Source organism: Canis lupus, chromosome 8 (genome assembly GCF_003254725.2).
Source record: "Canis lupus dingo isolate Sandy chromosome 8, ASM325472v2, whole genome shotgun sequence".
Lineage (NCBI taxonomy): Eukaryota > Metazoa > Chordata > Mammalia > Carnivora > Canidae > Canis > Canis lupus.
Window position 1 is genome coordinate 61,671,928 of NC_064250.1, and position 27,497 is coordinate 61,699,424.

At 55.9% G+C, this 27,497-nt stretch overlaps 1 protein-coding gene and 1 long non-coding RNA gene across 11 annotated transcripts in view; one reads left to right on the forward strand and one right to left on the reverse strand.

Moving 5' to 3' along the window:
* The window catches only part of TTC7B (tetratricopeptide repeat domain 7B), a 250,993-nt gene that overhangs the window by 17,341 nt on the left and 206,155 nt on the right, over nucleotides 1–27,497 (reverse strand). For 8 of the 9 annotated variants that reach the window (XM_049113415.1, XM_025443119.3, XM_025443121.3 and 5 more), the window contains 2 exons: nucleotides 23,854–23,994; nucleotides 12,654–12,856 (listed from right to left, as the gene is read on the reverse strand). In XM_049113415.1, the coding sequence (XP_048969372.1) occupies nucleotides 12,654–12,856; nucleotides 23,854–23,994 (344 nt within the window). Of the gene's footprint in view, nucleotides 1–12,653; nucleotides 12,857–20,361; nucleotides 21,012–23,853; nucleotides 23,995–27,497 lie in introns of those variants that run through there. The other variant, XM_025443122.3, reaches the window with a different exon arrangement.
* On the forward strand, nucleotides 180–4,967 carry LOC125755606 (uncharacterized). 2 transcript variants are annotated; one of them, XR_007412506.1, is made up of 3 exons: nucleotides 180–2,346; nucleotides 3,190–3,428; nucleotides 4,059–4,967. It is a non-coding gene; the product is annotated as an uncharacterized LOC125755606 (long non-coding RNA). The 2 variants fall into 2 exon arrangements; XR_007412505.1 differs by lacking the exon at nucleotides 180–2,346 and having other exon boundaries at nucleotides 2,428–3,428.

Genomic DNA, 27,497 nt, shown 5'->3' on the forward strand with positions numbered 1-27,497 from the left:
GGGAGAGCCCCGCGGGGATCGCTTGCTTCCACTTTGGTTCTAGCCCCATGCCTCGGGCTGGACTCCCGCTGCCCCGACGCGCAGGGTGAGAGAAACTCTGTGGGGACGTAGGTCCCTACCCGGGGAGGGGCCACTTTCCACAGGAGACATATGCTTCCTCCTTTCCTGATGAAGACAGACTCCGCGTCATGTGCCATAGGCTCCCTTGCAGGGTGGGCCAGCGGTTTCTGCTTCATTTGGAAGGACATCAGCCAGCGTGGCAATGACGGGTCTAATCAAGACTGACCTCTTGGCAAAGCCAGATCCCAGGCTCTGTGGGGTGTGTGTGTCTAAGACTCCTTGCCCAAAAGGCCTTGGTGGTTATCATTGATGGTCGTCCGCCCTCCCTGGGGACACCGTCACCTGGGAAGAGAATCTGGTCTCAGGCAGACACGGGAGGGGATGTTTCACGTCTGTCCTAGGAACCAAGGCACGTGCAGTCACTGTTAGACGCCGCTGAAGTCCGCCTGGCTCCCACGACGAAGTGATCACATCTGATTCTCCCATCATCATCCCTTCTCACGGAGAAAGACTCGGAGGCCCAGAGAAGTCCCAGGCCCCCAGCTCCTCCGTGTGGAACCATGTCCGTCTCCCACACCCTTCCTCTGCATGGCGGTTTCACGGGCCTCCCATCAAGCACCGCGGGGCCCAGGGCCAGCTGCCCCGAGCCGGGAGCAGAGTGGAGACTGTAGAGGGCCTGTGACGCTGGCAGGGTCAGGCCCTCGAGGCAGCTGGGTGGGTGGGAAAACTGCAAGTGACCACAAGGTACATTTCCTCACTAGCCAAACTTCTCTCCTGCTCTGCAAGTGTTGGTGCTCCCTCCTTGGGTTCTGCCCTTGGCCTTCTTTCTTTCTCCCTCTCTGATTCACAGTCCAGCTGGGAATGGGTCTCATGTCCTCTCATGGCTTCAGCTGTCCCCTCCAGGCCACCGCGGCTTCCCAACCATGGCCCCTGCCCTGGAAATGCTTCCAGACCCAGGCAGCCACACGACAGGCTTACAACCTCTTTCCCCTAGCTGCCCCTCCTCCTGCGCATCCTCGTACCGTGGAGGTGGTCTCATCCATCCAGGGACCTGCCCCAGGTGGCTGCGAATCACACGAGAACCTTCCAACTCCCTCACCACGCCTCACTGAATCTGCCTTCTCAAAGTCTCTTATCTTGGACTGTCTCTCGGACAGTTACTAGCTGGGCCCCGGCACTCGGGTCTCTTAGCTACCGCCTGACTTATCCTCCACGGCTTTTAGCACCATCTCTCCAAAACGCAAACCTGATCATGTTACTTAGTTTTAAACTGTTTATCTCTCTTCTCTTTTCTTAAGATTTTATTTATTTGAGAGAGAGCGAGAGAGAGCGCACGCGCATGAGCAGGGGGGAGAGGGCTCCGCTGAGTAGGGAGCCTGACTCAGGGCTGCATCCCAGGACCTTGAGATCATGACCTGAGCCGAAGGCAGCCGCTTCACTGATGAGCAGCCCAGACATCCCTAAACTGTTTTAATCTTGAAGAATTTCAAGCATGTGGAAAATCAGAAAGGCTAATGTAATGAGCATCTCCATACCTATCACCTAAATTTAACAACCGTTAACTTCTTTCACACTTGCTTTATCTATTTTTGGGGCAAGAGTTAGTATCTTAAAGAAAATTACAGGCACTGTGACACTTCGTCCCTAAATACTTCAGCCGAAATCTCTTAAAAATAAGGATGCTTCCTTACAGAACCACCCCTCAAAAAATTAATAGCACCTCCTCCCCATCACCTAGCACCTGGCCCCAACGGTCCCATACAGATCTCCAAGAGCTGCTTTGTTTATTATGGACTCAAGCTCCATCCGTCCCCAGCTTGGGAAGAGTCGGCACCTCCACTCAGCTGCTGACACCTGGGCCCTGGGTCACACCTTCGGTGGAGCCGTGTCTGTCCTCCCCCCTGCCCTCCCCATGTGACCAGATAGCCTGTGGCCTGTACCTCCATCTACGGGAGCCCCTGGGACTTTTCCTACACAGGCTCCTGTATGTTTACGGCTCCTCTTCTAGACTCGAGGCTCTAGTCCAGCATCTGGTACGGAGCCGGGCTCTTACACACATTGTGTCATGTAATTGTTGTGACAGTTACCGAGGGGTCACCATGGTGAACACGCGGTAGAGGCAAAGCCACAATAGCACCCGACGCAGACAGACAAGGTGCCCATGTCTGGGTCCCTTCCTGCTCCCAAGCCTCCAGCTGAGGATGTTCTGAAAGAGGCTTAAGAAGAGACAACTCCCGCAAAGATATTTTCAGAGATGGGGGGGGGGGTCCCATAGATACTGAGCAGGTGAGGCCAAGGAGGGATGAGAGTGTCAGTTGGGAAGCCTGGGGGTGGGCATGGAAGAGGGCAAGTAACCGTTGGGAGGGGGGTGTGCTATAGGTCCGGGAACGCTGGCAGAGGGGCTCTCCAGGGGCCGGGAGCTTTCAGGACGTGGGAGCCTGGATCTGGGAGCTGGGGGGGCCTCAACCCATGGTTCTGTCCTCTTCCCACAGCAGGCTGCTGGGGTCCTGGGGAGGCCCGTGAGGGGCAAGGTCGCCTCTGGACCCCAGGCGGTCTCTCCCCCAGTGCCCCAGAATGGAGCCTCTGTGCACCCACATCCCAGTCCTTGGTTGGCAGCGATCGCTGGCTTCCCGGAGCAGGGGGTGTCTGAGGACCCGGCCCAGAGCATGCTTCTGTGATCTGTGGGGGGGGGGGGGTAGGGGAGAGAGCTGGGCCTGCCTTGGCTCCCAGCCACCACCTTCCTAGGCCCCGAGGGTCTGAGACTTGGTGATATTTGGTATTTTGTCTTTGGGACGTTTGTCATTCCTTTCTCCTGAGTGACCCCTCCCCCCTGGCAACAGGAGGGGTGCCAAAGGCTACCCTGGAGACCCCGCTGTGCCCATGGGGGCTCATAAATCAGTGCTGACACTGCTGACCCAGATGGATGGGGCACGGGGGGAGAAAGGGGTGCCACACGGCACGGGGGCTCCTCTAGGCCAGGTCGGAGGCCAGCGGGGAGACCAAGTCTGGACTCTGGTTGGGGGCAAAAGAGAGAGGATGCAAGTTCCGGGGATGCGGTGTGACCAAGAGGGCCTGGAGCCCTACAGCCCCTCCTCCCCCAGAGAAATGAGCGGGGTTCTCTGGGGCCAGGGTCTGCCCATCTCCTCTCCACCCCCAGCCAGCACGAGAAGGCAGGTGCTATGGTCTGTATCGCAGACAGAGAATGTGGTGGGCATGGAGCCTTGGGAAGTGAGGGCGTCGGGATTCCAGGTGGGTCTGCCACTCATGGCCCCGCGGCCCCGGCATCAGCATCCCAACCTGTGGAAGGCGGGTGCTCAGACTGGGGAATTTCCTTGGTGTTCTAAATCCCACAATGCCTTCGTGCTCAGGTGAGCATCAGGTCCAAAGACATCCTGGCTGCTTTAGGGCCTCATCCCTGATACTGAATGAAGAAAAGCTAGAAGCAGTACCTGGGAGAAACTTCTGGGGTATCCTCCCAGGAGCACTCAGTGGGGAGTCTCTGGGACCAGCATCAAACGACATGGAAGCCATTGAGGCATGGGACAGGCCAGGGGACACGAGCCCGTGCAAGTGGCCCCGAACCCCACCTTCTTGTGGTGGCAGCCATGCCCTCCTGTTGACCCCCGGGGCAGGCAGCCTTGGGGAGGCAGGTGCTGAAATCCAACGAGGTCTGAAATAAGGCTGGGGAGTTGGGGGCAGCGATCTGGGAACACTCAGAACAACGCAGAGAAGGGCAAACTTGGATCCTGCCGTCTGGTCCAAGCCAGGGAGCCGTGACTGTGGCCAGGCGGGAACGCGATGGAAGTGAAATGCCAAACGGTCCTGGAACAACGGGGCAGGATTTCTAAGAATAAATGGTTTGGGTAGAGTATGTCAGATTTTAAATAATTTTAGATCATAGTCACTAATGAGACACTAAATGGCGCTGTCTGTGATTAGTCATCTAAGACTCTAGCACAGAAAACAGAAATCAACACAGAATTAATTTTCCCCCTAAGCTGCAGCAAAGGAAGGCCCAGTGATGGCCTGTGTTCGGGGCCTGCGCCGGGCCCGCGTTGCTTCTGGGTCTGCGATTTCAGCCCTCGATGGAAGCACAGGGGCCCTGAGGCCGTGTCTCCCCGGCAGCGCTGAGAGGACACCGCAGCTGTAGGAGGGGTCCGAAGAGCAAGCAGAGATGGTCCGTAGGGAGTACCTGTGCACCGACGATACAGGTTGCGGTGGGAGAGCTTTCTGGGGGGTTTGGCAAGAATGGGGGTCGTGAGGCAGACGCAGAAGCCCCCCATTCCCAGGGGGACACTCCTTTCACTCCAAGGATGATACACACACCCAACCAACAGAAAGCGCTTTAAGCTAAAAATTACGTATTTTCAAATGAACGTGAGGACGAAGCTTGAGTCATAAAAAAACCTTTCAGTTACCTGGTTCTTCCCCCAAATCATCTCCAGTCCCTCCCCTTACTCGGATGGTTTGTGCCTCTACCTACCCCAAAACAGGTGCGAACACTGTGCAAACCCAGCTGCGACAGCATGGTTCTCTCTTCCCTCCCAGGAGGAGTCGACCCTCAAAACCAGAGTGAAAGCGAGGGATGTGTCTTGATACCGTGGAAACCAGGGAAGCTACCTGAATCTGGGTTTGGGGTAGGAGTGAGGGTATAAGCAGAGTCTCCCTTGGCCTGGCACCAACATCAGAAGTCGCGCCCTGAACAACACAGCAGGCCTGCCGTTCACAGAGGGAGCCACATGAGATGGGCGAAGGACGCATCCTGAGTCACCATCAAGGGATGAGGGAGCGTCCTTGGGGAGAGGTGATGGGGGTGGAGGGATGCCGGCAACTTCACAAGGGAATTTGTCTGAACAGAGGGCGTGAGGTTTCGCTGTTTTTCTCAAATAAAAAATGATATTTAATGACATTAGTATGGTGCACGGGGGCCAGAGGACAAGGCTGCTCTAGGCCGGGGAGACAAGCTCCCCACCCCCCTTGGCACTCCCAAGGGCAGAGGCTGTCACCTTCTTGGACACTGGCGGGGACCTGGGCCTCTGGAGAGTCCAGGGCCTGGGAAGGGGCTCTCTGTGTTGGAGGTGGGGCTACCGCCTGGATCTGTACCACCCCAATCCCATGGCACTGCTGTGTCAGCATGCCTGCCTTGGTGTCCCAGGCTGCCTGGGGATGGCCGTTTCAGCCCCCCAGGCACCTGTCTCTGGGTCAGGCCGTAGAACCTGGCATTTGGCTTTGAGGGTGAGCGCCTCTGGGGAGGAGGGGCGGTGAGAGGGCACCAGGGGTCCCTCCAGGAAAAGTACCATTCTTTAGAAGTTACCATTTCAAATCTTAGCCTGAAACTAGGCCTCTCATGGGCATGGTTGTGGTAGGTCAGCTTCTAAGGGGGTGATCTTCTCTGACCGAGCTGAGGGAGACAGATAGAGACCACCAAGGGACACACATGGGCCTGGGAAGGCCACGGCAGACCCCAGCAGGGCGGCCTGGATACTGTTCCCCAGCAGTCTCTGGCCTGAGGATGGTGAGCCCTGCAGTCCCAAAGAAGAACATACTTGGGGACCACAGGGCAGAGTGCATGAACCTGAAAGGGGCAGTCGCTGCTCCCCACTCCAGGGTCCCAGGGCTGCCCCTCGGGCCTTCGACCATATTGGGCCTCCGAAGCAGGGGCTGCAGGTCAGCCTGGGGAGCCCCACCTTACAGCACAACACACTCCCTTTGAGATCTGGCCTATAATACACTCCCATCCTGTCGCATTAATGAGCTGCCTTGGCCTCCATGGTCTCACACAAAATTACGTACCGTGTCCCCCAGCCCCTGTCCACGTTGGAAGGGACAGTGCTAAGGCCAAGCCAACAACATCCACAGGCCTCTGCACAGTTAAGCTGATTATTTAAACACAATCCTGCTCCAATGATATTTGCCCAAAATCTATTCAAGGGAAATAGCACCCAGTGCCCTGGGGGGGGGGGGGGAGGTTCGCTTGCAAAAGGGTAACAGTGGCATCTGTCAAGGTCAAGCTGGCCTTTGAACCAGTTTTCCCCCTCTCCCTGACCCACAGATCTACCTGCTGCCCCTGGTCTGTGCCCTTCCCCCAAAGCACAGATCCGTGAAGCGAGCACGCTATGTTGGTTCAACAGGTGCTTCAATGGAGGGGAGTCAAGGGGCTGGGGACCCCTCTGCTGGTGGGTGGGCAGGTGTCAGGAAAGGCTTCTCAGGGGCATGGCACTTGAGCTGGGCTCCATGGCAGGTTCTGCTTTGTTCAGGACCACGGTCTGACCCCCACCCTCTGTGCCCCAGCCCAGCAGCCCTACTTGGCCCCCTCCCACACCCCAGCCCAGCCAGGAGACATGCTTCCTGTCTCTGCCTGCAAGGCACACGCCCCCTTCCTATATCTTTCAACCCCAATAAGCTGGGCTACAGGCTCCAGAGAAACAGAAAGGAAGACATCAAGGCAAAAGCATGTGCTTTTGGCCAAGCACGTGCCATCATCTATGCTTATTTCGGCTCCTCCGGCTGCTGAAATTTGGTTCAGAAGGAAAGCCACACCCGTGGGCAGATCTTTTGGAAAAGAGATGCCTGTCTTGCTGTCAGGGCTTCCATCATAGACGCGACCCAAATTACAGAGGACAGCAACATTCACAGCTAATGTTTATGGCATGCTATGTGGCCTGAATTAACTTTTTTTTTTTCCCCAAGATTTTATGTACTTATTTGAGAGAGAGAGAGAGCACAGAGGGAGAGGGAGAGGGGGATGCAGACTCTCCGCGGAGCAAGGAGCCCAATGTGGGGCTCGATCCCAGGACCCCGGGATCATGACCCAAGCCGAGGGTGGACGCTTCACCGATGGAGCCCTCTGGGTGCCCCTGTATTAGCTCATCTAACCACACGGTAACACCATCAGGGACACTCTGGTTAGCCCTAACGGCTGATGGCATGGACGGACAGGTAGCTGAGGGACTTCTCCCAAGCCATGCTGCTGGTCGGGACAAGGCTGGGATGTGAACCTGGAACCCCGGCAAGTGGGACCCAGCGCCAGGCTCCCCTTCCCTCACCCCTGCCACCTCTGTGCTGTGCTGTCACTTGAGCTGTAGACGCCTGGGTGACTCCTCAAATGTCCACACTTAGCATCGCCCAGCCCTGGTTCTGCTCCTAACATACGACGCGGCCTGGGGTGGGTCCTGGAGAGCAGGTTCCCCAGCGGCAAAGTCACGGGTGAGGATACTAGGGACAGAGTCTTGTCCACTGAAGGGTCCTATCAAGCAGCACACGGATGTGGAGGGAGGGAGGACAGCTAGACGGTGCATCAAGTCCTTCTTCAAAGAAAAACATTGCTCTTCTCAACGTTAAAATCCTTTTTCCTAAAGCCCAGGAAGTACGTCAGATGCAATGAATGGATACAAGCGCCTTCTCGCTGGACTAGGCAAGGTTAGGCTCCTGCCCACCATTCCGCCGGGAGGAGGGAGACGGAGACTCTGCAGAACACCCTCTGCGCGGTGTGCCTGCACCCCAGGCCCGGTCACCAGCCTGACGGACAGATCAGACAGACAGATGCACAGACACAGGCTGCCCGCTTCAGGGTCACCCCGCGAGCTCCTCACCGGCTCACCGCGTCCCTTCTCCAACAGATGCCCAGATTCAGAAGTATGCTTCCAGCGTATGAAACGTGAGACACAAGCAACATCCCCCCAAATCTCGTCAGACAGACGGACACGTGAAAAGACGCGTGCGAGAAAATGAGCCGAGTTCAGTCACTTGGCAGGGCAAGCTGCCCGCGGCCAGCCTGAGCCCCCCAACCTCAAACCCTCTCTTCGTCCCACGGCTTGGCCTGCGCGGGGATCAGGCCTTCCTCCAGGAAGGACTCGCACCTGGAAGGGACTCCGGGTCCCCGAGAACTTCTCTGAGCACTGTCGCCAGCCAAGTTGGGGCAAATCAAACCTCAGGGCTGTGAAAACAGCTTAAAATGTCATGAGGGCCCATAAGCCCCGACCTGCCGCGCTGGGCGCCGAGGTCCTCCCTCCAGACCCGCTGCCCGCGTCTCCCTAACATGCCCTCTGCCAGCGGCCCGGCCCTTCTGCCAGCCGCGTACTAACGTGCTCACTCCCTTGGGACAGAAGTATGACGCCACTTCTGACGTTTTAACGTTACTCCAGACTCCTGATGTTTCAGAAGACCTAGGACCTCGGAGCAAAGCCTCAAAGATGGCCTGTGATGAGACCACCCGCACGCAGCCACCCCGACTGACCTCGGGGGTTGTCATGCCCTAGGATCCTCCCACAGAAGGCAAGGCCTCAGCCACTCCTAGGGTGGACAACCTGACCCAACCTGGCACCCCCAGCCGCCTCCCTTCTCAGCCACCTTCCCCTTTCCGTGGGGAGCTCCACCAAAGGCCCCTCCCCACGACTTCCTCCGGCTGGCACAGGTGGAGGACTGTACCGCCCTCCCCACTCTTCTATCCACCCTCCTCTGGGTGCCTCACGGCCTTCGGTCCCTTTCTAGGTCTTGTCCTGGGAACGTCGACATTCAAGAGGATGGCCCCTTGGTGCTTCTAGCCTGTATTTTCTCCTCTCTGAGGAACAGCTCTGCATGATCACGGTCTCTGTCGTACACGACGGGCTCTGGGTGAAGGCTGGTCCCTCGGGATGACATGCCAGCCCTCCCCCTGCCCCCCTGTGCACGTGCGGGCTCTGGCTCACCCCCAGCCTCGTGCTCCCCTGGGCTGGGTGCCCCTGCAGCTCATGGCCCTCCTGGGATCTCCACCTCCTTGTCCCACATGCTGTCCACTGTGTGGAGCCCTGGATGACCTCCGCCACCTGCCTGTTTCGCACCTTTTCTCACCCTGTCGAGTGCTCTGGAGGAAGGCGTGTTTCCCACTAATCCAGTCTAACATACACTCATTTCTCAGCCATACTTTCCCCTCCCAGGGAGCCTTAGCAGCTCCTCTCCACACGGCCTGCTTGGCTCCCTGCCACGTGTGTTCCTCTCCTCCAAGTTTTTGCCCCTTTTTTGCCCTCCAATCTCGAGCACTGCCCCCAAGAGTCCAGGCTGATGTTACCACATGTTAAGCAGATGCCCCTGTTTGCAAAGCCTGTCCCGGTCCTGGTAGTTCTGTCCTCGGCCTGGGTGGTCCTGCCCAGGGAGGCTGTGCTCCTGCCCTGAGCCTCCGACAGCCCTGCTGCCCCCACTCCTGACTCCAGATCACAGGACAACTGGTGCGGAGACGGTTGCTCCGTGTTGCATTAATTCATTCTGGGTGCTGGGAACGAAACGGGGTATGCAAATGTATGTAAATGTAGTCACTTATGCAAAAATGATTTGAAAATATGCCTTTAGAGTCTCTGGAAGAAGGCTGATGACTGAATGCCCTCCCTGGTCAACCACGTTACTTTGTAATTCGTTATCCCTTCTGCTCACGGCTCCCCCCCACCTGCCCACTCTCAGCCCTCTGCCTCCTTGTCTGGTGCCAACTCATTATTAATGTAAACACATGATGTCTCCTCTCCCCTCTCTCTATATGTGAATTTAAACACATTGATGAAGGCTCGAACTATGAGAAAAGTGTTAATTTTCACGGCGGTGGAATGTCCATTTCTTTCGTCAAGTCTGACCTTCTATTAACTTTAATGGGTAGCGCCTGCCTCCCAGGCCTCACTGCCTCCTTTGCCGTGTTACGGGGCGTGCGCTCCTGCTTACGTACCGGCTCCCCCCGCAACAACCCTAGAAGTGAGCGAATCATCGCTCTTCTCCGAACCAACGAGCTCCTGACCGTACTCAGTTCTCTGCCGTCGCTGGCTGCCACCTGGGCTCCACCTGCAGTGGTCGCCGCTTCCTTCCTCCACAACGCTCCCTCCAACTGTCCCTCCAGCTCCCCTCCTTCCTCCCTGAGCCTAGCCGTGCCACCGCCACCGGCACAGACACACTTTCCATTGTTTTATTCTGTGATGGGCCTGCAACCGGGTCCTTCCCCGGAACTCCCTTGGTGGGTTCTCTGGTGGTTTCCCTGTCTCCAAGGCCTTCTCACTTGGCTCTTCTGAGCCTCGCCCTGACCTGGCCCAGCCCCTGGCTTGCACACTCCTTGCCCTGAGTGCCAGGCAGGGTGTCAGGCTCTTGGCCGTTTCCAGCCCCGTCCGCCACAAAAGTCTCGAGCCCCTGGCTCTTCCCTGGAACTCAGCCTGGTAAAAAAGGGCATTGGGTCTCTCTGCTGACCCCTCCCCTTAACTTAGGGGCCTGCAAACCCGTCTGGTTTCCATAGGGGCAGAGGTGGGACCTTCTGTGTCCTGATAAGAGGTTTCCGTTCTACGATTTGTCTGGTGCTAAAATGACCCCCGTGCATACATCTGAGGACACTGGGCAGCAAGAGGGTGATGTGCCCTTGGTCCCCAAGCCAGGAAGTGACAGAGCTGGGATTCTGATCTCACACCCCTTCCAGCCTGGGGCCTCATCCTTGGCTTTGAGGGTATACTGCAAAGGCCACCTTCGTCCTTTCTTAGCCCCCAAGCTGTAGAAACACAGCTTTCCTGCACGGCCTGGGGATGGAGGCAGGAAAGATGTGTTGGGGGCGGGGGCAGGGGCATCTGGGGAACACAGGGCAGGGTGCATCTCTTACACAGTCACCAAGAAAGAGCCATCCAAGCTGTCCTTTGGGAGTCACACTGATCACAGTCACCGCTGAGCGGTATGAGAATCCAAGGATCTAAACTCCTTAACATTTGTAGGCCTGCTGGTCTCAACCTGTCTCCAGTCTGGGCGGTTTCTGAATATACTGGGACGCATTGAGAGAAGTCTTCAGCGTTTGATTACTCTTTTCTGGGGGCAAGGATGCCCCCGAGCCAGAAGAGGCTTAACCGTTGCCTGAGGGTCAACTCACCTGGGCCCAGCTCACAGGCTCCCCTGGCTGGGTGCTCAGCAGCTCCTTTGGAAAGGAAAGCGCCTGACATTTGTTGGGGAGCTCGGGTGTCTCGAAAACCTCCAAAGGTGAAACAGAAAACTTTCCCAGTGCGATTTTCCTATTTGATCTTTTGTCTCATGTGTTCCCCTCAGGGATGAACAAGAAATACTTGTCTGAATAATTCATAGGCCCCGAGGTAGAAACAGGCTGCTCCCTTTTTCTTTCTTTCTTTTTTTTTTTTTTTTTGCTCCTTTTCAATAAAAAGGCTGGGTACACAGTGTTGGTGATAGCTCTTCTGCGACGCTCTAGCGAAAGCGCAGAGATCTGAAAAGCTCTTTACAAATCACTCTTACAATAGAGAGACAGAAATTAAAAGCCATGTAATATTTTTAATCAAACAGACTAATGTTTGGATAATATGTAAAATTATTTATAAAGCTGTACTGAGCTACAAAATGCTCATAAAGGGAAGGTGGAAAAAAATCAAGGAGCTGTAATTATGGTAAGGTCTGATTTATTTTTAAAACTGAAAACCAGTAGTTAGTTATTTTTGAAACTGCTGAGCCCCTTGCACATTTTGCACTATGACTATGAGAGATGGAAGAGATCAAGGGCTTTGGGGTCCTTCCGAGAACGCTTTACTTCTTAGGTACAAAACTGTACACTCCTAGAGCTGGATGACACTCACCGTCCACCTTGGTTGCTTTGTTTTCATTTTATGGAAAGAAAAACGAGTGCAGATGGCTTAGGGTCTTTCTCCCCAAAGATAAAGAGTGAGTGACTGACCCCACAGGGTTGGTTCTCGGACCCCCTGTCCAGTGTTCGCTCTTCGTACGGCACACTAACCCTGATTACGGACACCGGGCTCCCAAGGGCCACCTCGGTTTCACTCTAAGGTTCCTTCTTCCTGCGGGTGATTGAATCCAACATAGCCTTCCACTGAGAAAGAAGCACAAATCCTGGCCCCCGGCCCTGGCACGCAGGCCCAGAGAAGCCGTATGGCTTTCCATTGGCCACTCAGACTTTGGTGACTTCTTAGTTACAGTTCAGGCTCTCACGGGAAGACAAAAGACCACCGGCTTTGTGGGGGCAGCTGTGCTCAATACACGTGCCTGACGCAGAGTGGTGACGGGAACTCTGCAGACTATTAGTCTGCCCCCCACTAACCGAAACCCAGGCAGAGGGACAGCTGGCTCTGGGCTGGGAGACAGCAGATCAGGGGAGCAGCCCCAGGCTTCTGGCCTGGGCACCTGGGAGGGGTGCATGTGCACTTCTGGGGGGCCACCACACTTGCACGCAATGTGGAAACTAGGTGACCTACCTGGATCCTCCCTCCTCGGATGGGCTGCCCCTGCTGGCCAGTGGCCTCGGAGACAAGCTAGAGTCTCCTTGGGGTGTGGACAGCCCTCGAGCAGCACAGAGACTAAGGTGACAGAGGCAGTGCCCGGGGACCCGGTGAACCCCCCACCCCCACCCCTTGAGAGAACGGGACTGCTAGGGAGGGCTGTTAAGGCTGAGCACTGCCAACACCCAGGGCCCCGGCTATGTGAGCCACATGGCCATGGCACTGCTGGCTCTGTGCAGCATGACAGCCTGGCAGGCTAAGTGCAGGGCCTTCCAACCGCAAGAGGGTTCAGGGGTCATGAGCCGCCTGCTGCTTCCAAGGGGTGCTCCCAGTCCAGGAGGAGGGTCCCGGCCCGGCTCAGAGACTCACCAGTCGCTGCATGCTCTTCACGTGGGTGGGGCTGATGGATAAGGCTTCTTCGTACCACCGCCGGGCTTCATCGAGGTTTCCCCGGAGCTCAGCAACCTGGCCACGCATGTACAGGACGTTGTGGGACATCGGGAAGAGGTTGGCAGCTTCCTGAGTACAGGCCGTGGCTTCTGCGGGCTTCCCGATGCCAATGTAGACCTCGGCTGTGGGGAGAGAGCAGAAGGCAGATGCTGTTCCGGTTCGCTGTCCTTTGGAGGCTCTGTGAAAGGCCGTGATTCTGGTTGGGGGCATTTGCAGCCCCCCTGGGCCCCACAGGACTCTGGAATATGCAGGACCCCAAGCCAGCCAGTCCCCCAGCTCGACTGGAGACAGCTGCAGGCTGACACTACTTCTCGCCCCCTGTCCTGAGGGGACTCGTCACTCCTGCTATTGGGTCTCGGAGAGGACATGTGTCACCATCAGCCAGAGGGGACTTAGGGCTGTCTGCCTCTGCCCCCCTATGAGGACATGCTCACTCAGGGCCCACCTAGAGTTCCTGGGGATCTGGGCCGCCTGCCCTCAACTCTGACACCTTTGGGGATAAGCCGAACGAAGGGCAAGTAAAGTGATGCACACAGCACCCAGGGCAACGGCTCTGCCCTCCAGCCTGTTCTCCTGATGCTGGGCAGCGTTCACAGGGAGAGGCCGTGATGGGATGACAACCAGTGAAGGTCACCACACCCCGTGACTAGTAACGTCCAGCACAGACACAGTCTGTTGAATACCAAGCTGTCACTTTCAAAAAAGCAGGAAAATGACCCTCCGCCCAGGAAATGACCCTCTGAGGCCTCAGCGCTCTCCTATGGGGTCCTGAGTTGCTGCAGCTCTGGCCACCTGCCTGTCTCCTGGGCACACTCAAGTGCCCTGTGATCCTAGCACCACCATTTTCCTGGTGCCAGGCCTGTGTCTTCAAGGACATCGGACACTCCTCCTCCATCCTTGGCCATATGGGCCCGGATGACTGCCCGGAGTCCTCCTCGGTGGCTGGTATGCTCTGGGCCCTTCTCCTACCTCTAGGGCAGCCCTGGCTCATGGGTTCCTGCCTGGACCACTGGCCCTCCACTCCCAGCAGCCAGAAACGTCTGCACCTACACTTCGATTTACCCACAGGGTGATGTATTACGTATAGTAGGATGCAGGCCAGAACAACACAATGCAAAAATAGAAAGGTTTTGCTATTTTCCCTGTGTGGCCCTCCCGAGCCTCTTCTGGAGGCCACTTTGGAGTTGCCTCGACTAGGGCAGGGAGGTTTACCCCATTTGTGTCCCGTGATGTATGTGCGCCCCTCTGGAATGGAGGCTGTGAGCCACGTGAGCCCAGGGACCGTGTCTGTGCCGCTCACTGCTATGAGAACAGCGCCCGGCACAGTCAGGGCTCAGGAAACACTTGCTGAATGAATGAATGAATGAATGAATGAATGAACGATAACAGTCAAAGTAACAGTAGCTAACATGCACTTTGTGCCAGGAGGTGCTCTCAAGTCTCTCTTTTTTTCAATTTTAAAGATTTTATTTATTTATTCATGAGAGACACAGAGAGAGGCAGAGATACAGGCAGAGGGAGAAGCAGGGCCGGGATCACGCCCTGAGCCAAAGGCAGATGCAGACCACTGGGCAGCCCAGGTGTCCCTCTCCTTTCATCTGCATATGGTCCACAGGATCCCAGTGCCTGGCACCATCATACAGATGAGGTAACAACCCATCCCAGATCCCAGGCCAGCTAGAGGCAGATCTTGGCTTGGGGCCTGAACAGTGTCTCCCCTGCCCCCAAGTAACGTTCATATGGATCCCTTGGCCTGGAATTTGGAGCCCTCGGTGGTGCCTGGCTCTGTCGCCCTTACTAAGCTGTGTACCCACTGTCCCCGATGCCCCGGGCTCCCTTGAGGCCTGCTCAATGCCTACCCGCCTGGGCAGCCATCTCTGACCCAGGCGTCCCCTCCGAGGGAGGCCAGCCTCTGTACTCTCTGGGGGCCGTGGCCCTGCATGAGTTTCTGAGGGGGGCCTGGGTTTGCTCCTGGATGGCAAGCCTTCTATCTCCCCACCTCGGGCTTCGAACCCTGAGGCTGGCAGAGGGCAGGTGTGTAGCTGACTGACCTCAAGCACCCTGGATGGCCCTTCTCCTAAAGCAGCCCCTCTGTCCTGGAGATCACGTCCACCAATGACAGACTCCTCAGGCTTGGTCGGGGGGCCTCGGGGAACATGGGCCCGTACCTCCTGTCTGTTCTTCCAGCCTGTGGGCCGCTTCCTGGACAGGGGAGCCCCCAGGGTGCTCACAATGCAATGTGACAGGCCGCCCCCTGCCAGCTGAGGCCCAAGGGCAGCAATGCGGGCGCAGCACCGGCCTCACTCACCTCCCGTGGAGGTCCAGCTCCCCAGGTGTTCACTAAGCACCCATGACACGCGGGGACTCTGCCTGAGTCTGGCCTGGGGTTTGGGCCCTGGAGCCCACCCCCCTCCCGGGAGATATACCCCATCCCGCCGCCACCCCATCCCTGGGCCAGACCTGCTGCAGATTTAGGTGACCTGAGGGGGCCGGGGACACGTGACTCTGGACTTGCTCCCATTTTCACAGTGGGCTCGTGTCTGTGTCTAAGGTCCACAGGGCCCAGAGCTGACTGGGGATGACCCATGGGGCCGTTGCCACCTAAATTACTATGGAAAAGGGACCAGCTTGGAAGGGGGTACTGAAGGCTTCTAGAATTTTTATAACAAGAATCAAGGTCGGGGCCGGGGGGTGGGTGGGGCTCAAACAGCAGCATGATAGTGTGCCTGTGAGCCCTGTTCTAGGAGGGTCCTCCATGGGACCATGGGTCTTCAGGATCCCCAGCCATGCGTCTGAGGCTACTGCTTCCTTCCTGAGGAATTGATCGGAAGACGAGACCCCGCTGAGCCACGATTATGCAAGTGGGAGAAAGAGACCAGGCCTCCTGGGACTTCTTTTCAGGGACTCAGAAGTTACAGGAGGAGCCAGTGCCCCTGGCGCAGGGTGGGGGGCACACAGATGCGTGGCCTGACTGCTCCTCAGTGGGTCCATTTGAGCCCTGCCACCTTTCGACCCCCGCCCCAGCCCCATTCAGTTCCCCATCTTACTTCCATGCCTGTTTGTGCTGTTCCCTCTGCCCCAAATGCCTCCCTGAATGGGTATCTGTGAAGACCGACCCTCCCTGCTCTAGGCCCCAGCACACTGTACCCTGCCCGGGCCTTCTCTGCACGCCCCCATCTCTCGCCTGCCCTGTGTGTGCCCCGGGAAGCGCTCACCCAGTCCACCTGTCCTGCGTGACCTGCAAGCGTGCAAGCCTCCCATGCCGGCCACGTTCCTGGACCAGCCCGGTTGAGTCCCCTCTGCCCCTGCGTGGCATCACACCTTGTGCAGAGAGGCCCTTCTGAAATCATCTGCGGAACCATCTGGGGACATCATCTGAAAGGGCTGAGCTCTGTGGTGTAGGCCTGACAACTAAGCTGCCTCCTCAGGGTTTGGGGAACCCGGAGCCAGTGGTACCCACAGTCCTGCACAGGCTCAGTTTCCTCATTCACTTGTGCTTCTGACATGGGTTAGCTGCAAGGAGAAGTGGCCCAGAGCCGTGCAGGTTGCGCACTGTGCACAGTGACCGGGCATGGCAGGGCCGCAATCCAGTCTGAACTCTGCAGGGCAGGCCGTGTGCCCGGCGCAGGCTGCATTTGCCCAGAGGGCTCCCAGGTGGCTCCTCACACAGGTGCGTCCAGCCAGCAAAGCCTGCTCCCCGGGGCTTAGTCTACTCAGAGGGGACACCTGTTTTGAAATCACGCAAAGGAGCCACAGTGTAAGGTGGAGATGGCCCGAGGGCTGTACCCATAATGGAGCTGACAGACCTTGCACCCACCTGAGGTCTGGCAGAGACGGAGGAAGGAAAAGACTCGAGTGCTCCCAGGCTTAGATGTGAGGCCTGCAGGCAGGCAGGGAGCTAGGCCAGCTGACTCCCCGAACCTTTAAAATCAACTCCTTTACCCCAAACCTTGCTTCCCTGATCTGTGCTTGGAAAATAAACCCTAGCAGCTTGGCTGTGGGACAGCCCTGCCCATGGTGGGCTGAGGAGCCCCCAGGGTGAGCACAAGGTGCCTTCTAGAAGCAGCAGGTGCTCCCAGGGCGCACCACCCTGCTTTCATGAATTCACTGTCATATAACAGTGTGCCTGAGGGCCTGGATGAGCTTCCCACTGTGGTGCTACATCATTACAGCCTGGGGGCGGGCGGGGGCAGCACCCTTGTCCACTTGCCCTGGAACTGTTCTTTGCTTTCTCTTTGTCTGAGGGAGGTTGGAAGTAAAAGAAGGCAGGAGCTTTGCATGTGTGTGTAGGTTCTAACCTGAGCTTCTCTGGGCTGGGCCCTGGGCTGGGCCTGCAGCCCCTGTGGCGACACAGCCCAGGCTCTCCTCAGTGAAGGCCTGGCCACATGCCTCTGCCAGGCTCTTGGCTGCACCATTGATGCTTATTTCTGGGTTTCTGAGTGGTGGGGTCAACCTGTCCAGAGGGACTCCTTCCCCAGGTGCTTGGTGGGGTGGCAGGACTAGCTCCTCATCCTCTAGCTGCATTTGGGAGACGTCCATCCCCTCCAGGCCCTGGCCCAGCTGCTCTCCCGATGCCTCAATCCTTCCCCAACGCCATCCACCCCTTAGGCTGACCTTGACTCTTTGTTCAAAGAGAACACAGAAGCCAGAAGAGCAGACTTGGAGCCTCTTCTCGCCACCAGATTGACAAGCCCTCTGGTGTCCTCTGTGCCCATCCTTTCCACTCCTTTTCTGCTGTAGGTGAGGCCAGTCCCTCTGCCTGGGCCCTGGACCCCACCATTCTCTTGCTCTCTTCGGGGATTTGGACCTGCACATATCCTGTCTCTCTCTTAGGGACAAGGATGTGACTATCCCTGCAGCAATCGAAATGCTTCTGTGCCAGCCAGTTGTGAAGCCGCCTGATGTGAAGCCACATTCCTCCCCAGTTCCCCCTCATGTCTCTCCTGTGTTGCACTGGGGTCTTCTCCGTGAGGACCAGGCGCCCCCGGCCTTGTCCTCCTCACCTGCCAGCGCCCTGCAGCCACCTCACCATGCTCTGTCCCCAGCACGCCCCCAAAGCCTCACCTGTCAAGGCCTCCGACAACTCCCACATGCCACATCTAACAAGTGATTTGTCAGCGCCAGTTTGACCTCCCAGCAGCACTTCCTACCAGCCACATCCTCCTTAATAACAGTGATTTTAAGAGTTGTCAAGTGCTTGCTACCCACTGAGCACTCCCTGTGCATTACCTGGTGTGACTGTCACCACTGCCCTTGTTTTGCAAACTAGGGCTCATGGGGCAGAGGGGGAACCTGCCCAGGTCGTGCTGCTGGGACAAGGTGACACGGGGATCCTCACTACTCTGACATCAGAACCCAAGTCCCTGATTGTGCTGCACAGGCCCCTTTGGAGGGAAACCCCTCTGGCTGCCACAGTGTCACCCCTCCCGTCTCCCTCCTGCCTCACTGACAGCCTCCTTTCTCTCGCTTTGTTCCCCAGGACCCCTGTCCTGCATAGATTTTAAATGTGGGAGGGGCTTGGGGCTTGGTGCTGGTCCTCTCTCTTCTCATTATACCCCTGGGCTTTAAATCCTCCTTCCCCAGTGTCTGTGTCTAGCCTGAACCTGGAACAAGGCTTGACCCTCCAGCCGCCTGCTTGCTGTCTTCACGGGTGTGTCCGCAGGCCCTGAACCCTTCCAAGTTCAAACACGACTCCGGTTTCCCTTCCTCCCTGACTCCAACACGTTGGTCCCCCACTTGCCCCGCCGCCTCGTGTTGGCTTCCCATTGCCTAGAACGGTGCCACCAGCGGCTCACTGAATCAGGCCCCAGACACAGGACTCTTCCCTCCCACCCCTCAGCGTGGCACCCATCGAGGACACCCTTGGGCCCGGTGCCATAGTGTGTCTTGGGGCCACTTCCCTCCACCTCAGACACTGAGCTGCTCCCTTCCAACCTCCGTTCTCTGTTCCCATTCTCGATGCTTCCTTTCTATTCTCTATGTTGGGCCGGCTAGCCCACCCATGTGTCTGACCTTTTCACCCTCATGGTGGAAGCCCATCAGGAGCATTCCAACACTTTTAGGATGAAGTTAAAGACCTTAGCATGGCTGCCAGGCCCCACCCTCTCCGCACGATCTTGCCTAGCCTCAGGCCATGTCCTTTCCTTCCCTTCAGGCTCCTGCCACGTCTCCAACCCTCTCCAGCCTCCCCACCATCATCCCAACCTCCGCTGGTCACTCTGCAGGCCCCCGCTCCCCATGCTCACACTTCTCCTGGCCCCTGGCCTGTGGAGGACCTCTGTCACCAGTTCCCCCAAGGGACCACGCTGCCCCTTCCTGGCCCATGGCACCATGAGAATTAAGTGCTTCTGTAGCTGTTTTGTTTCATGTCTGTAAACTCCACAAAGGCAGGGACTGGGACATCTTCATGACCACTGAACTCCTGAGCCTCGTGCCAACTGCGGCCCACACACACTGTGCTGGATGGCTGAGGGCCTGCTCCGGGTCACAGCTGGAGCCACACTCCTGGGGTCTGAGTTCTCGTTCCCCCACTTATTAGCCATGTAATATTAGGAAAAAATGTGACAGCTGGGTCTCAGTGTCTTCACCTGTAAAGTGGGGTAAGGTATTCAGACCTCATAAGGTTATTATGGAACAGAACAAATGAAGATGTATAAAGAAAGTCCTTGGGATAAAGTCTGACAGGGATAGTTTATCCCTGATAAAGGGATAGACCACTAATTAACCCCCCTCCCTGCTCTAAATTGATACATAAATTCCATTTTTAGGGCAGGAACAGTCAGTCTAGACTGGCCCTGCATGAGGCAGGCCTGAGCCCCAGGCACCGAGCCTTTCCTCCGGCAGGTGCTCCCTGTTTAGTGACCCACACACCACCTGGCTGGGCACTGTCTTCATTTCTCATGGAGGCTGTGCCGCAGGATTACCCCTAGACCCTGCGGATGCAGCCTTGTGGAGTCAGGGAGGAGCCTGGGACGGGCGAGGGGGTAGGCTGGGCCCAGGGCCAGGGAATTCGTGAGAGTATCATGGCTTTAAATTCCCAGCAGAAATCAGAAAATCTGATCTTGCACATCTAAGAATAGCCGTTGGTTTCAACTGTGAGAGTGCCAAAGTGAAAGCTATAATTATTAGTACGTAACAAGCAGAAATTAACCACCTACCGCAAAGTCATTTTTAGCTGCCATCCCAATGTGGAAATTAAAAGATGGGCACTAAAAAGCTGCCTGTCTTGGCGAAGCCTCCAGTCCAGCCTGGAGTGTCTGTGAATGTATGACTCTCCGACGGCCAACCCTGAGGTCTGCATGCCAAGGAAGTTGTATGGCTCCTAAGGAGATGGGTTTTGTGGCACAGTAAACATCAAATGCTATGATGTCACTCCCTTGACTCTGACTCCTTCCCCAGTAAGACCACAGAGGCATTTATTTATATCTGGCCTGGGTTTCCCTCCTGCAAAATGGGAGGCGATAACCCCTACCAACAGCCCCAGAAGATACTTGGAATTTCCAGAGAGGAGAACATAACATGGGTAAATATCATGTGATGCCCAGATGCCACACACACACACACAAAATCGATAAATGTATTTTTAAAAAACTAGTCCCCCCCAAAAAGGACAAGCACAAACACTAACAAAGATAGGAGAAAATATTTATAGCTCATATCACAGACACGAGGCAAGTTTCTTTGACACATAATAAATGCTTACAAATAAAAAAGGAAAGCTCAGTGAGCAAAAGCCACCAACACAGACCACTGAAATGCCATTTTTCATCTATTGAGTGGCAGAGGTCTACAGGTCAGAGAATCTGTTGCATTGACAAAGACGCAAGAAAATGGGCCTTCGCTCAGAGTTGGCTGGGCTGTACACTGGTACTACTCTGTGGAAGCCAATGTGACAAAACTTAGCAAAATTAAAGAGTATACACCCTTTGATCCATCAATTCCATTTTTAGGAATTTATCTTACACACAATATATAGAAGGATACTTACTGATGCATTGTCTGTAACAGGAGAACATTAGAAATGCCAATCAGTGGGGTACTGGTTAGATTACGGTGAATTCATACAGCAGATTTATACCACGCCGCCAGTCAAAAGCCTGCGTCAGCGTTATGTGTGCTGCTAAGCAGTGACCTCCGAGCGTGTGCGATTGCTCTGGAAAGCACATGGGGTCTTTTTAGTGGTTGCTGCGGGTGATGGTGGCTGCGGCTCCAGGGCAGGATGGAGACTTTTCACTCTCCACCTTTTGTACCTCTTCAACTGTGTATCACATGCAGATACTGTGTATTCAAAAATAATTTAAGTGAAACTGTTACATGGGTCCCAACAAACTAAGGGGCCAAACCTGGACACAGCCCACGGCAGTCGGCCACCAGGTGTCCTGGTGAAGAGTCTGAGACCCTGGGGTTGGAGGGGGCCAGGACAGGGGAAAGGGTGTGCCCTGGGAGTGGGTCCCCCTCACTCAGGGATGGAGGGACCCTGTGTGGTCAAATGTCATTGGTCTTCCTGGATCTGTGCTCCCTGCTGGGCCATTGGCCCCTTCCCTCACAGGGCAGCTGCAGTTCAAGTCTCTGGCTCATGATCTCTTGGCCATTAAAATGGACACACCGGTGGCCCAGGGAGCTGCTCATGCAATAGGCTGGACATGGAAAGCTGTCTCCAAGTGACCTCACCTGCACGCCTCAGATCTGGGGCTGCCTCACCGTGGACTCTCGTCATGAGCTCCCACCAGACTCAGTTCACCAGAGAAAACCACCAGGAAAGACCCACAAATCCACAGAAACGCCATGGCCTGGGGGGTTAGGCCTTCATCTAACAGTTTCTTCCAAAGCCTGCAAAATTTAGTCTGGCAGTACTGCTAGACCTACTGAGGGCACCATATATGGTTCAAAAGTCGGGGGGAGGGCATGTTTTGTCACTGTCGTCTTGCCCCTTGGAGCAACAGAACTCACACCACAAGTGGTAAAACCTTACAGTTCAGAAGAAGCTGTTTATTTTCTGAGTTCATTCTCAAGTTACCTCTTCAGACCATATGAATGAATATATACTATCCTAAATCTTGACTTAAACCAGGTCATTGCTTTGAAGGAGTCAATATGCCACAAATCCTAGACAGATTCTAATCGACTCAATTCATTCTTACGACAGAAGTACTCTGCATATTCTGTCCAGAGTTTATAGGGCAGGTTTGGCAGCCATTTTCCAAAGTTCAACCCCACCAGCCTAGAGCACGTTAAGAGCCACAATGAGAGCTTTATTCTGTGCTACGGGCTACGCCAACAAGAAGCAGATATTACACCATCACGTGCAAATCCACGGACAGCCCCAGCCTGAATCTTAGCTACCAAGTTCCTCAACGTCCTAATAAGCGGCTACAAGATTTCCTCCCAAGAGTCATGTGGAACATGCAGAAAGGAAGAGAGTCTGGATAACTCAATAAAGGGCAGCAAGCCAGCAGGAGAAGCTGTCCCGGAACCTAGTGACCCTCACTCAGGTCACTGACTTTTCCAAGAAGCGGAGAAGAGGAGCAAAGCCTGTGACTGGGTCGAGGAAGTTCATCCCAGCTGAGGATGGGCTGCCTTCAGTCCTGTTGGGTTTGGTTAGACTCTGGCCCTGCAAAATCTCAACCTCAGTTGGGATCTGAAGGACACCTCGGCCCCCGATGCTGGCCCTGCAGGGCCGGCCAGTCTCTCCTGGCCCAGACATAGAAGCCTTCTCAGTCCCTCTCTCTGCTCTCCGCAGTCACTGTTGGTGAGGGCGGCTGACCGAGCCAGGCACCAGGCCCTAGACCGCGGACTGGGCTTTTCTGCGGGCGTGCAGGGCGTGGAGAGCAAGGCTTTCCTGCTGCCCCCGCGCCCTGCGCGCCAGCTCATCTGGGCCCAGCGAGAGGCCGCACGCTGGCAAGCGTCTGCGCAGGAAGAATAATCAGCACATTCATGAATCATCCCTCTTTTGTGCTTCTGCTTGGAAGAATGTAATTTGCTAATTTATGGTAGCTGTTATGGCTCCATTAAAGATGCCAACACAGGAGGGGCCGGCTGAGCTGGGCTCTGTGACACGCCAAGGCCAGGTAAACAGGACCATGTTTTTGTGTATGAAGGTTGGCCGGTGGTTCCAAACACGGTTCAGCATCACACAATTAGCCTTGGCAGAAAAAGGGGTAAATAGGCGGACAATGGTGGATAATGAGCACTTTCCCCAGCCAAACCTGGATTTCCTCGGTGTGCCCTGAGGGTCCTGCCTGGGGAGGCCCCGTCGGGGTCCTACAGACCCCGTGATGACACTTGGCGAATTGAGGTTACTGTTTACACATAAATATAAATTTGTAAGTAAATCGGCAGCCTCTGTGAAGTGGGGTTGTCTTTGCTACGGTGCCTGTGGGTGGGATTTATTGGGGGGGATTTTCAGCCACGCGGCAGCAGCCATGTGGAAGTGGAGGTGGGGTGATCAGATCTGCTTTCTGGGCTGATTTCCAGTTCTGCAGCTGCTGCTCCCCGCTCCCCGCTCTGTGTGTGAACAGGGGTGCTGGCGGGGGAGGGGGTAGTGGGGGGCGGGCAGGGACACTGAAAGCGCTGCCCCCTTCCCAGGCTTTGACAAGACATCTGAGTCAGCAACACGACGATGTTATACGCCACTGCTGGGAGGCGCCAGGCACTGCGCTCATCACCCTAGGAGGTGGATGCTACTGCCCCCCCCCCCCACAGATGAGGAAGCCCCCGCTGAGCTGAAGCTTTTAGCTCCTGTCTACACAGCTGCTAGGGAGCCGTTGACTTCCAGACTGAGGAGCCCAGGATGCCCTGCCCCTCTGGCCGCCACAAAGAGCGCCTGGGAGTCAGTGTGTGGCTCCTGCTGTCACGCACACCCTGCACCCCACACGGAGACCTCCCCAGGTCCCTCAGGGTCCAGTGGGAGAGTCTCTGCTGGACGTCCCCCCTGTGCCAGGGTGTCCGGTCAGGGGACGGAAGGGGAGTCACACAGTATCCCACAGTCCTACAGAGAAGTAGCGACATTTTGGTGTGTGACCGCAAAGGTGGTGACCTCTCAACATCCCTCAAGACAGGGGTCGTGGGCTAGGTGGGCCAATGGGTGTGGGTGAGGCCCCCGGCGGGGGCATAGCAGTACCTGCATGGAGCCAGATCTGCGCCAGCGTCATCCAGGGGTGCAGCGGGCCCTGCTTGGGGGCGCTGCTCTGCAGAGATGAGGCCACTTCCGACAGCGCCTGCTCCACTCTCGAGGCTGCCACTGAGGTGGCGTGGACGGAGCCTGCGGGGGGGTGTTCGAGAAGACGGCATCAGACGTGACAGGGCAGGCCCGCCCGACCAGCCACCCCTCCGCCCCCTCCCACACACAGACACACGTTCAAGACGGACAGCACACTCCGGTCCTCGTGATGTTGCCAAGGTTTACGTCCATGGAGAGATACAGACTATCCTCGTGGCCTCGGACCTGAGTTTCCACCCTTCGCTCTAGCTCACCTGCTAGCTGATGGCTAGAGCACCTGCTGTGGGATGCAGGCCCTCCAGGACCTTGGGTAGGGCAGCGCGGGGGTCGGGGCAGCACAGGGGCTGAGCTGGCCACACGGCCATGAAGCTCAGGCTGCAACATGGCACGCATGATGTCCTACGAAGGGAGGTGACAAAGCACCCCAGGGCAGGGGGTGGGGCCTAGACCTACAAACCCTCCGGGGCAGCAGCGGGAGGGGTCGTCCCTGCCTCCCGGGGATGGAGTCCATTCTCAAGACAGACCCAGCAACCCGCCAATCCTCTCTATGGCCTTCGAGAGGTGGCCTGCACCCTGAGATTTGGGACCATGTTCTAGAACAGAATATAAGGATGGGAGGAAGAGCATGTCTTTGCCCCGAGTAGGAGCAATGTCTGTTATCAAGGCGGGGCAATCGTGGAGGTGCCCGGGCTCTGGAGTTGTACCTGTCTGACTCTGGGGCCAGGCTTGTCGTCCTGAAAGGCCCAGGAGAGGAGCAGACCCAGCACATCCACTAGTCAAAGCAAGCGGGTCAAGCGACTTCTACTCAGACACCAAAAGACTCATTGGTCTTCGTGTTGTCCTAGGGGTCCTGGCGGTTGGAGCCTCCTCCTTCCACATGGCTTGCTCCTCACCTGTTCCCCACAGTCCCTCTTGGAGGTGTGGCTTCAGGGCTGAGAGCAGGAGTCCCAGTTATTTCATGCTGCAGCCTGCTCAGACTCAGATCACGGGCCACGCTCTTAATATCTAATCCATCGTCAAGTGCGATATGGAGGCAAACAGTCCGACACTGGGAGTGGCGACGATCAACTCACCCTAAGGTTTCAACTAGTGATAATATGGAAAGACGACTGCTGACCACTCAAATAGAACCGAGCTGGTTATAGTTGGGCAGAGACAAAACTGCGAGCATAAAAATAATTTCTGTTGGGGCTTCGGAATGCACCGCAATTTATTCATTTTGAGGGTATTTGCAGCACGAGGCTGGCCATCCATATTGTGTTTTGACTGTTCCAACTTGAAGGAGACATGGGTGCCTCTAAATACACTCAAATCCTTCAAGCGGGGGCTTTGGCGGAGGGGGCTCACGGGAGGCGGATGGGAGCCGGGCTGGGAATCTGCCTGCTGCGATAATCCAGGCAGGGCGTCCACGGGGATGAGCAAGGGCAGAGAGCCTCTGGGGATGGACGGTGAGTCCTGGAGAGGGAACGCGCCCCCCTGCCCTTCCGGAGGAGGCACCTGGAGGCCAGGTTAAAAGACACCAGCCGATGCCCTTGTGATCCAGAGCTCACGGAGGTCAGCTAGGAGCTGACCCTTTAGACAGAGTATGTCTGACGACTTAAAAAAAAAATAAAATCGAAACAGCAAAAATGATTAGACTGCTGTCGGGTTTTTTTTTTTTTGTGGGGGGGGCGGTGCAGGCCTTGGTTTGTTCTGGACTCTCTATGGACAAGAAATATTTGAGCTTTGAGCACAAGGATGGAGCTTTCCCTGAGAATTTCAGTAGCAACTGCTGGCTAAATAAACAAGGCCGCTGTTGGTATACTCTGACGTCATCAACGTGGCTTGCCTTCCTATCGGGCACCTAGAGCAGAGGTACTCATCCGTGGCTTCCTATCAGAACTACTCGGGTATTTAAAAGACCCGTGAGGCCCCCGAAAGCCCCAGACGATCCACATCACTAAAGTGACAGTGGTGGGGAGGCCAGGCCTCAGGCTCATCACCCAGGTGAGGCAGCTGCGCACGGCCTAGGGGGGACCCACCCACCTTGAGACGGAGAGAGCGGTCCTGTCATTGACATTTGGTTGCAGAAAAAACCTGGAGGCAGACTCTGCGCATGCCTGCTTCCCTGCAGCCCAAGACTCCGGGGAACAGAGTTCCAGGGAGATCCTCGTGGCCTCAGGATCCTTTTCTAGGCTCTGCAGAGCTCCTGAGACTCCTTCCAGGGATTCCGCTTATGGGGGTTCGTTATATCTATGGGTACTTGCTGCATCATGTATCACAACTGAGGAAGGCTTAAAATATTTAGTCGTTAACTCCTTTACAAATAACAACGATGAATGAATGCCGAAGGAAGACTCTACACATTTTCTACTAGGTTCTGTGGGTCCTTATGCTAACGGAGACCCGTGACTTTCGAGGGGGGCTAATTTTGCTATGTGGATTCACTATTTTATTTGGTCTGCAAACAAGTTAATTAGAACTATTGGTAAAGTCTCTTCTCTTTGGGACGGCGAGACACAGCTAAGGTGGCTAATTATTCACGTGATCGTATGTTTCACCGTGAAGAAGGCCTGGCACGTGGTGACAGCTGTGGGTATCAGTTTTATGAACGTGGCAAAGGCAGATTTCAGGAACTCCGGCCAGAACTCTACATATATTATTTCATTTAACCTTTAAACAACTCTGTGAGACAGCTTACTATGTTATCTAGATAACAAAATTGAGATTTAATGAGGTTATGGACTTATCCCAAGTCACACAGCCAGTGGGCGGCAAAAGCAGGACTCGGCCAGTAGTCTTAACTACAAGTCTAGCCTCTGAATCTGGCTCTGATGCCACCTCCTCCAGGAAGGCTGCTTGCTGTGAGCCTTCTGTTTCTTCTCCCTGCCACTGTCCTGTAGGAAGGTGGGCCTTGGGTCCTTGGTGCTCCTACAGCAACACCCCCACCTCCCCGGGGGACAGTTGTCCATGGGATGGACCCACCGTTTTCGGAGTTATTCTGATGTGTGGTTCTAGAAGACTGGATTCTCAACCTTGAGTTTACTTTGGTGACCTAAATTGGTTCTCATATGGGGGTAGGCCCCACATGAGGTGCTTTTAGGGTCTAATAACGCTGGGCCCAGTAGAGCCAGCAGGCGAGTGCTTGCAGAATGGATGGGAACTGTCAACAGATGTGTCAGTGTCTGGAGTCTGGAAGACAGTGGTCCCCCCTTCGTGCTCTACGCTCCTGGCCTCCCAATGGCTCAGAGGCCAGAACCTTCACTGTCTCAAAGGCCTTCTTGGCATGCCTGTCGTCACCTCCAGCCACGCAGACTGCCCATGACAGTGGCGCGTAGTAGACTGAACACCGTGCCTCGCTCCATGACCTTCCCCCATGTCTAATATTAACTAAGCCATTTAAATATGGGGGGGGGCAGAACTGCGACTTTCCCCTCCAAGTCGATCCCCTTTAACACATGCTTCACAAGGGCAGAGACCCTTCCTGTTTTGAACCAGGGATGGGTAGCTGAGCACTCGTGCAGTTGTGGACGATGCCACATGACTATAACCACGGCAACCTCACT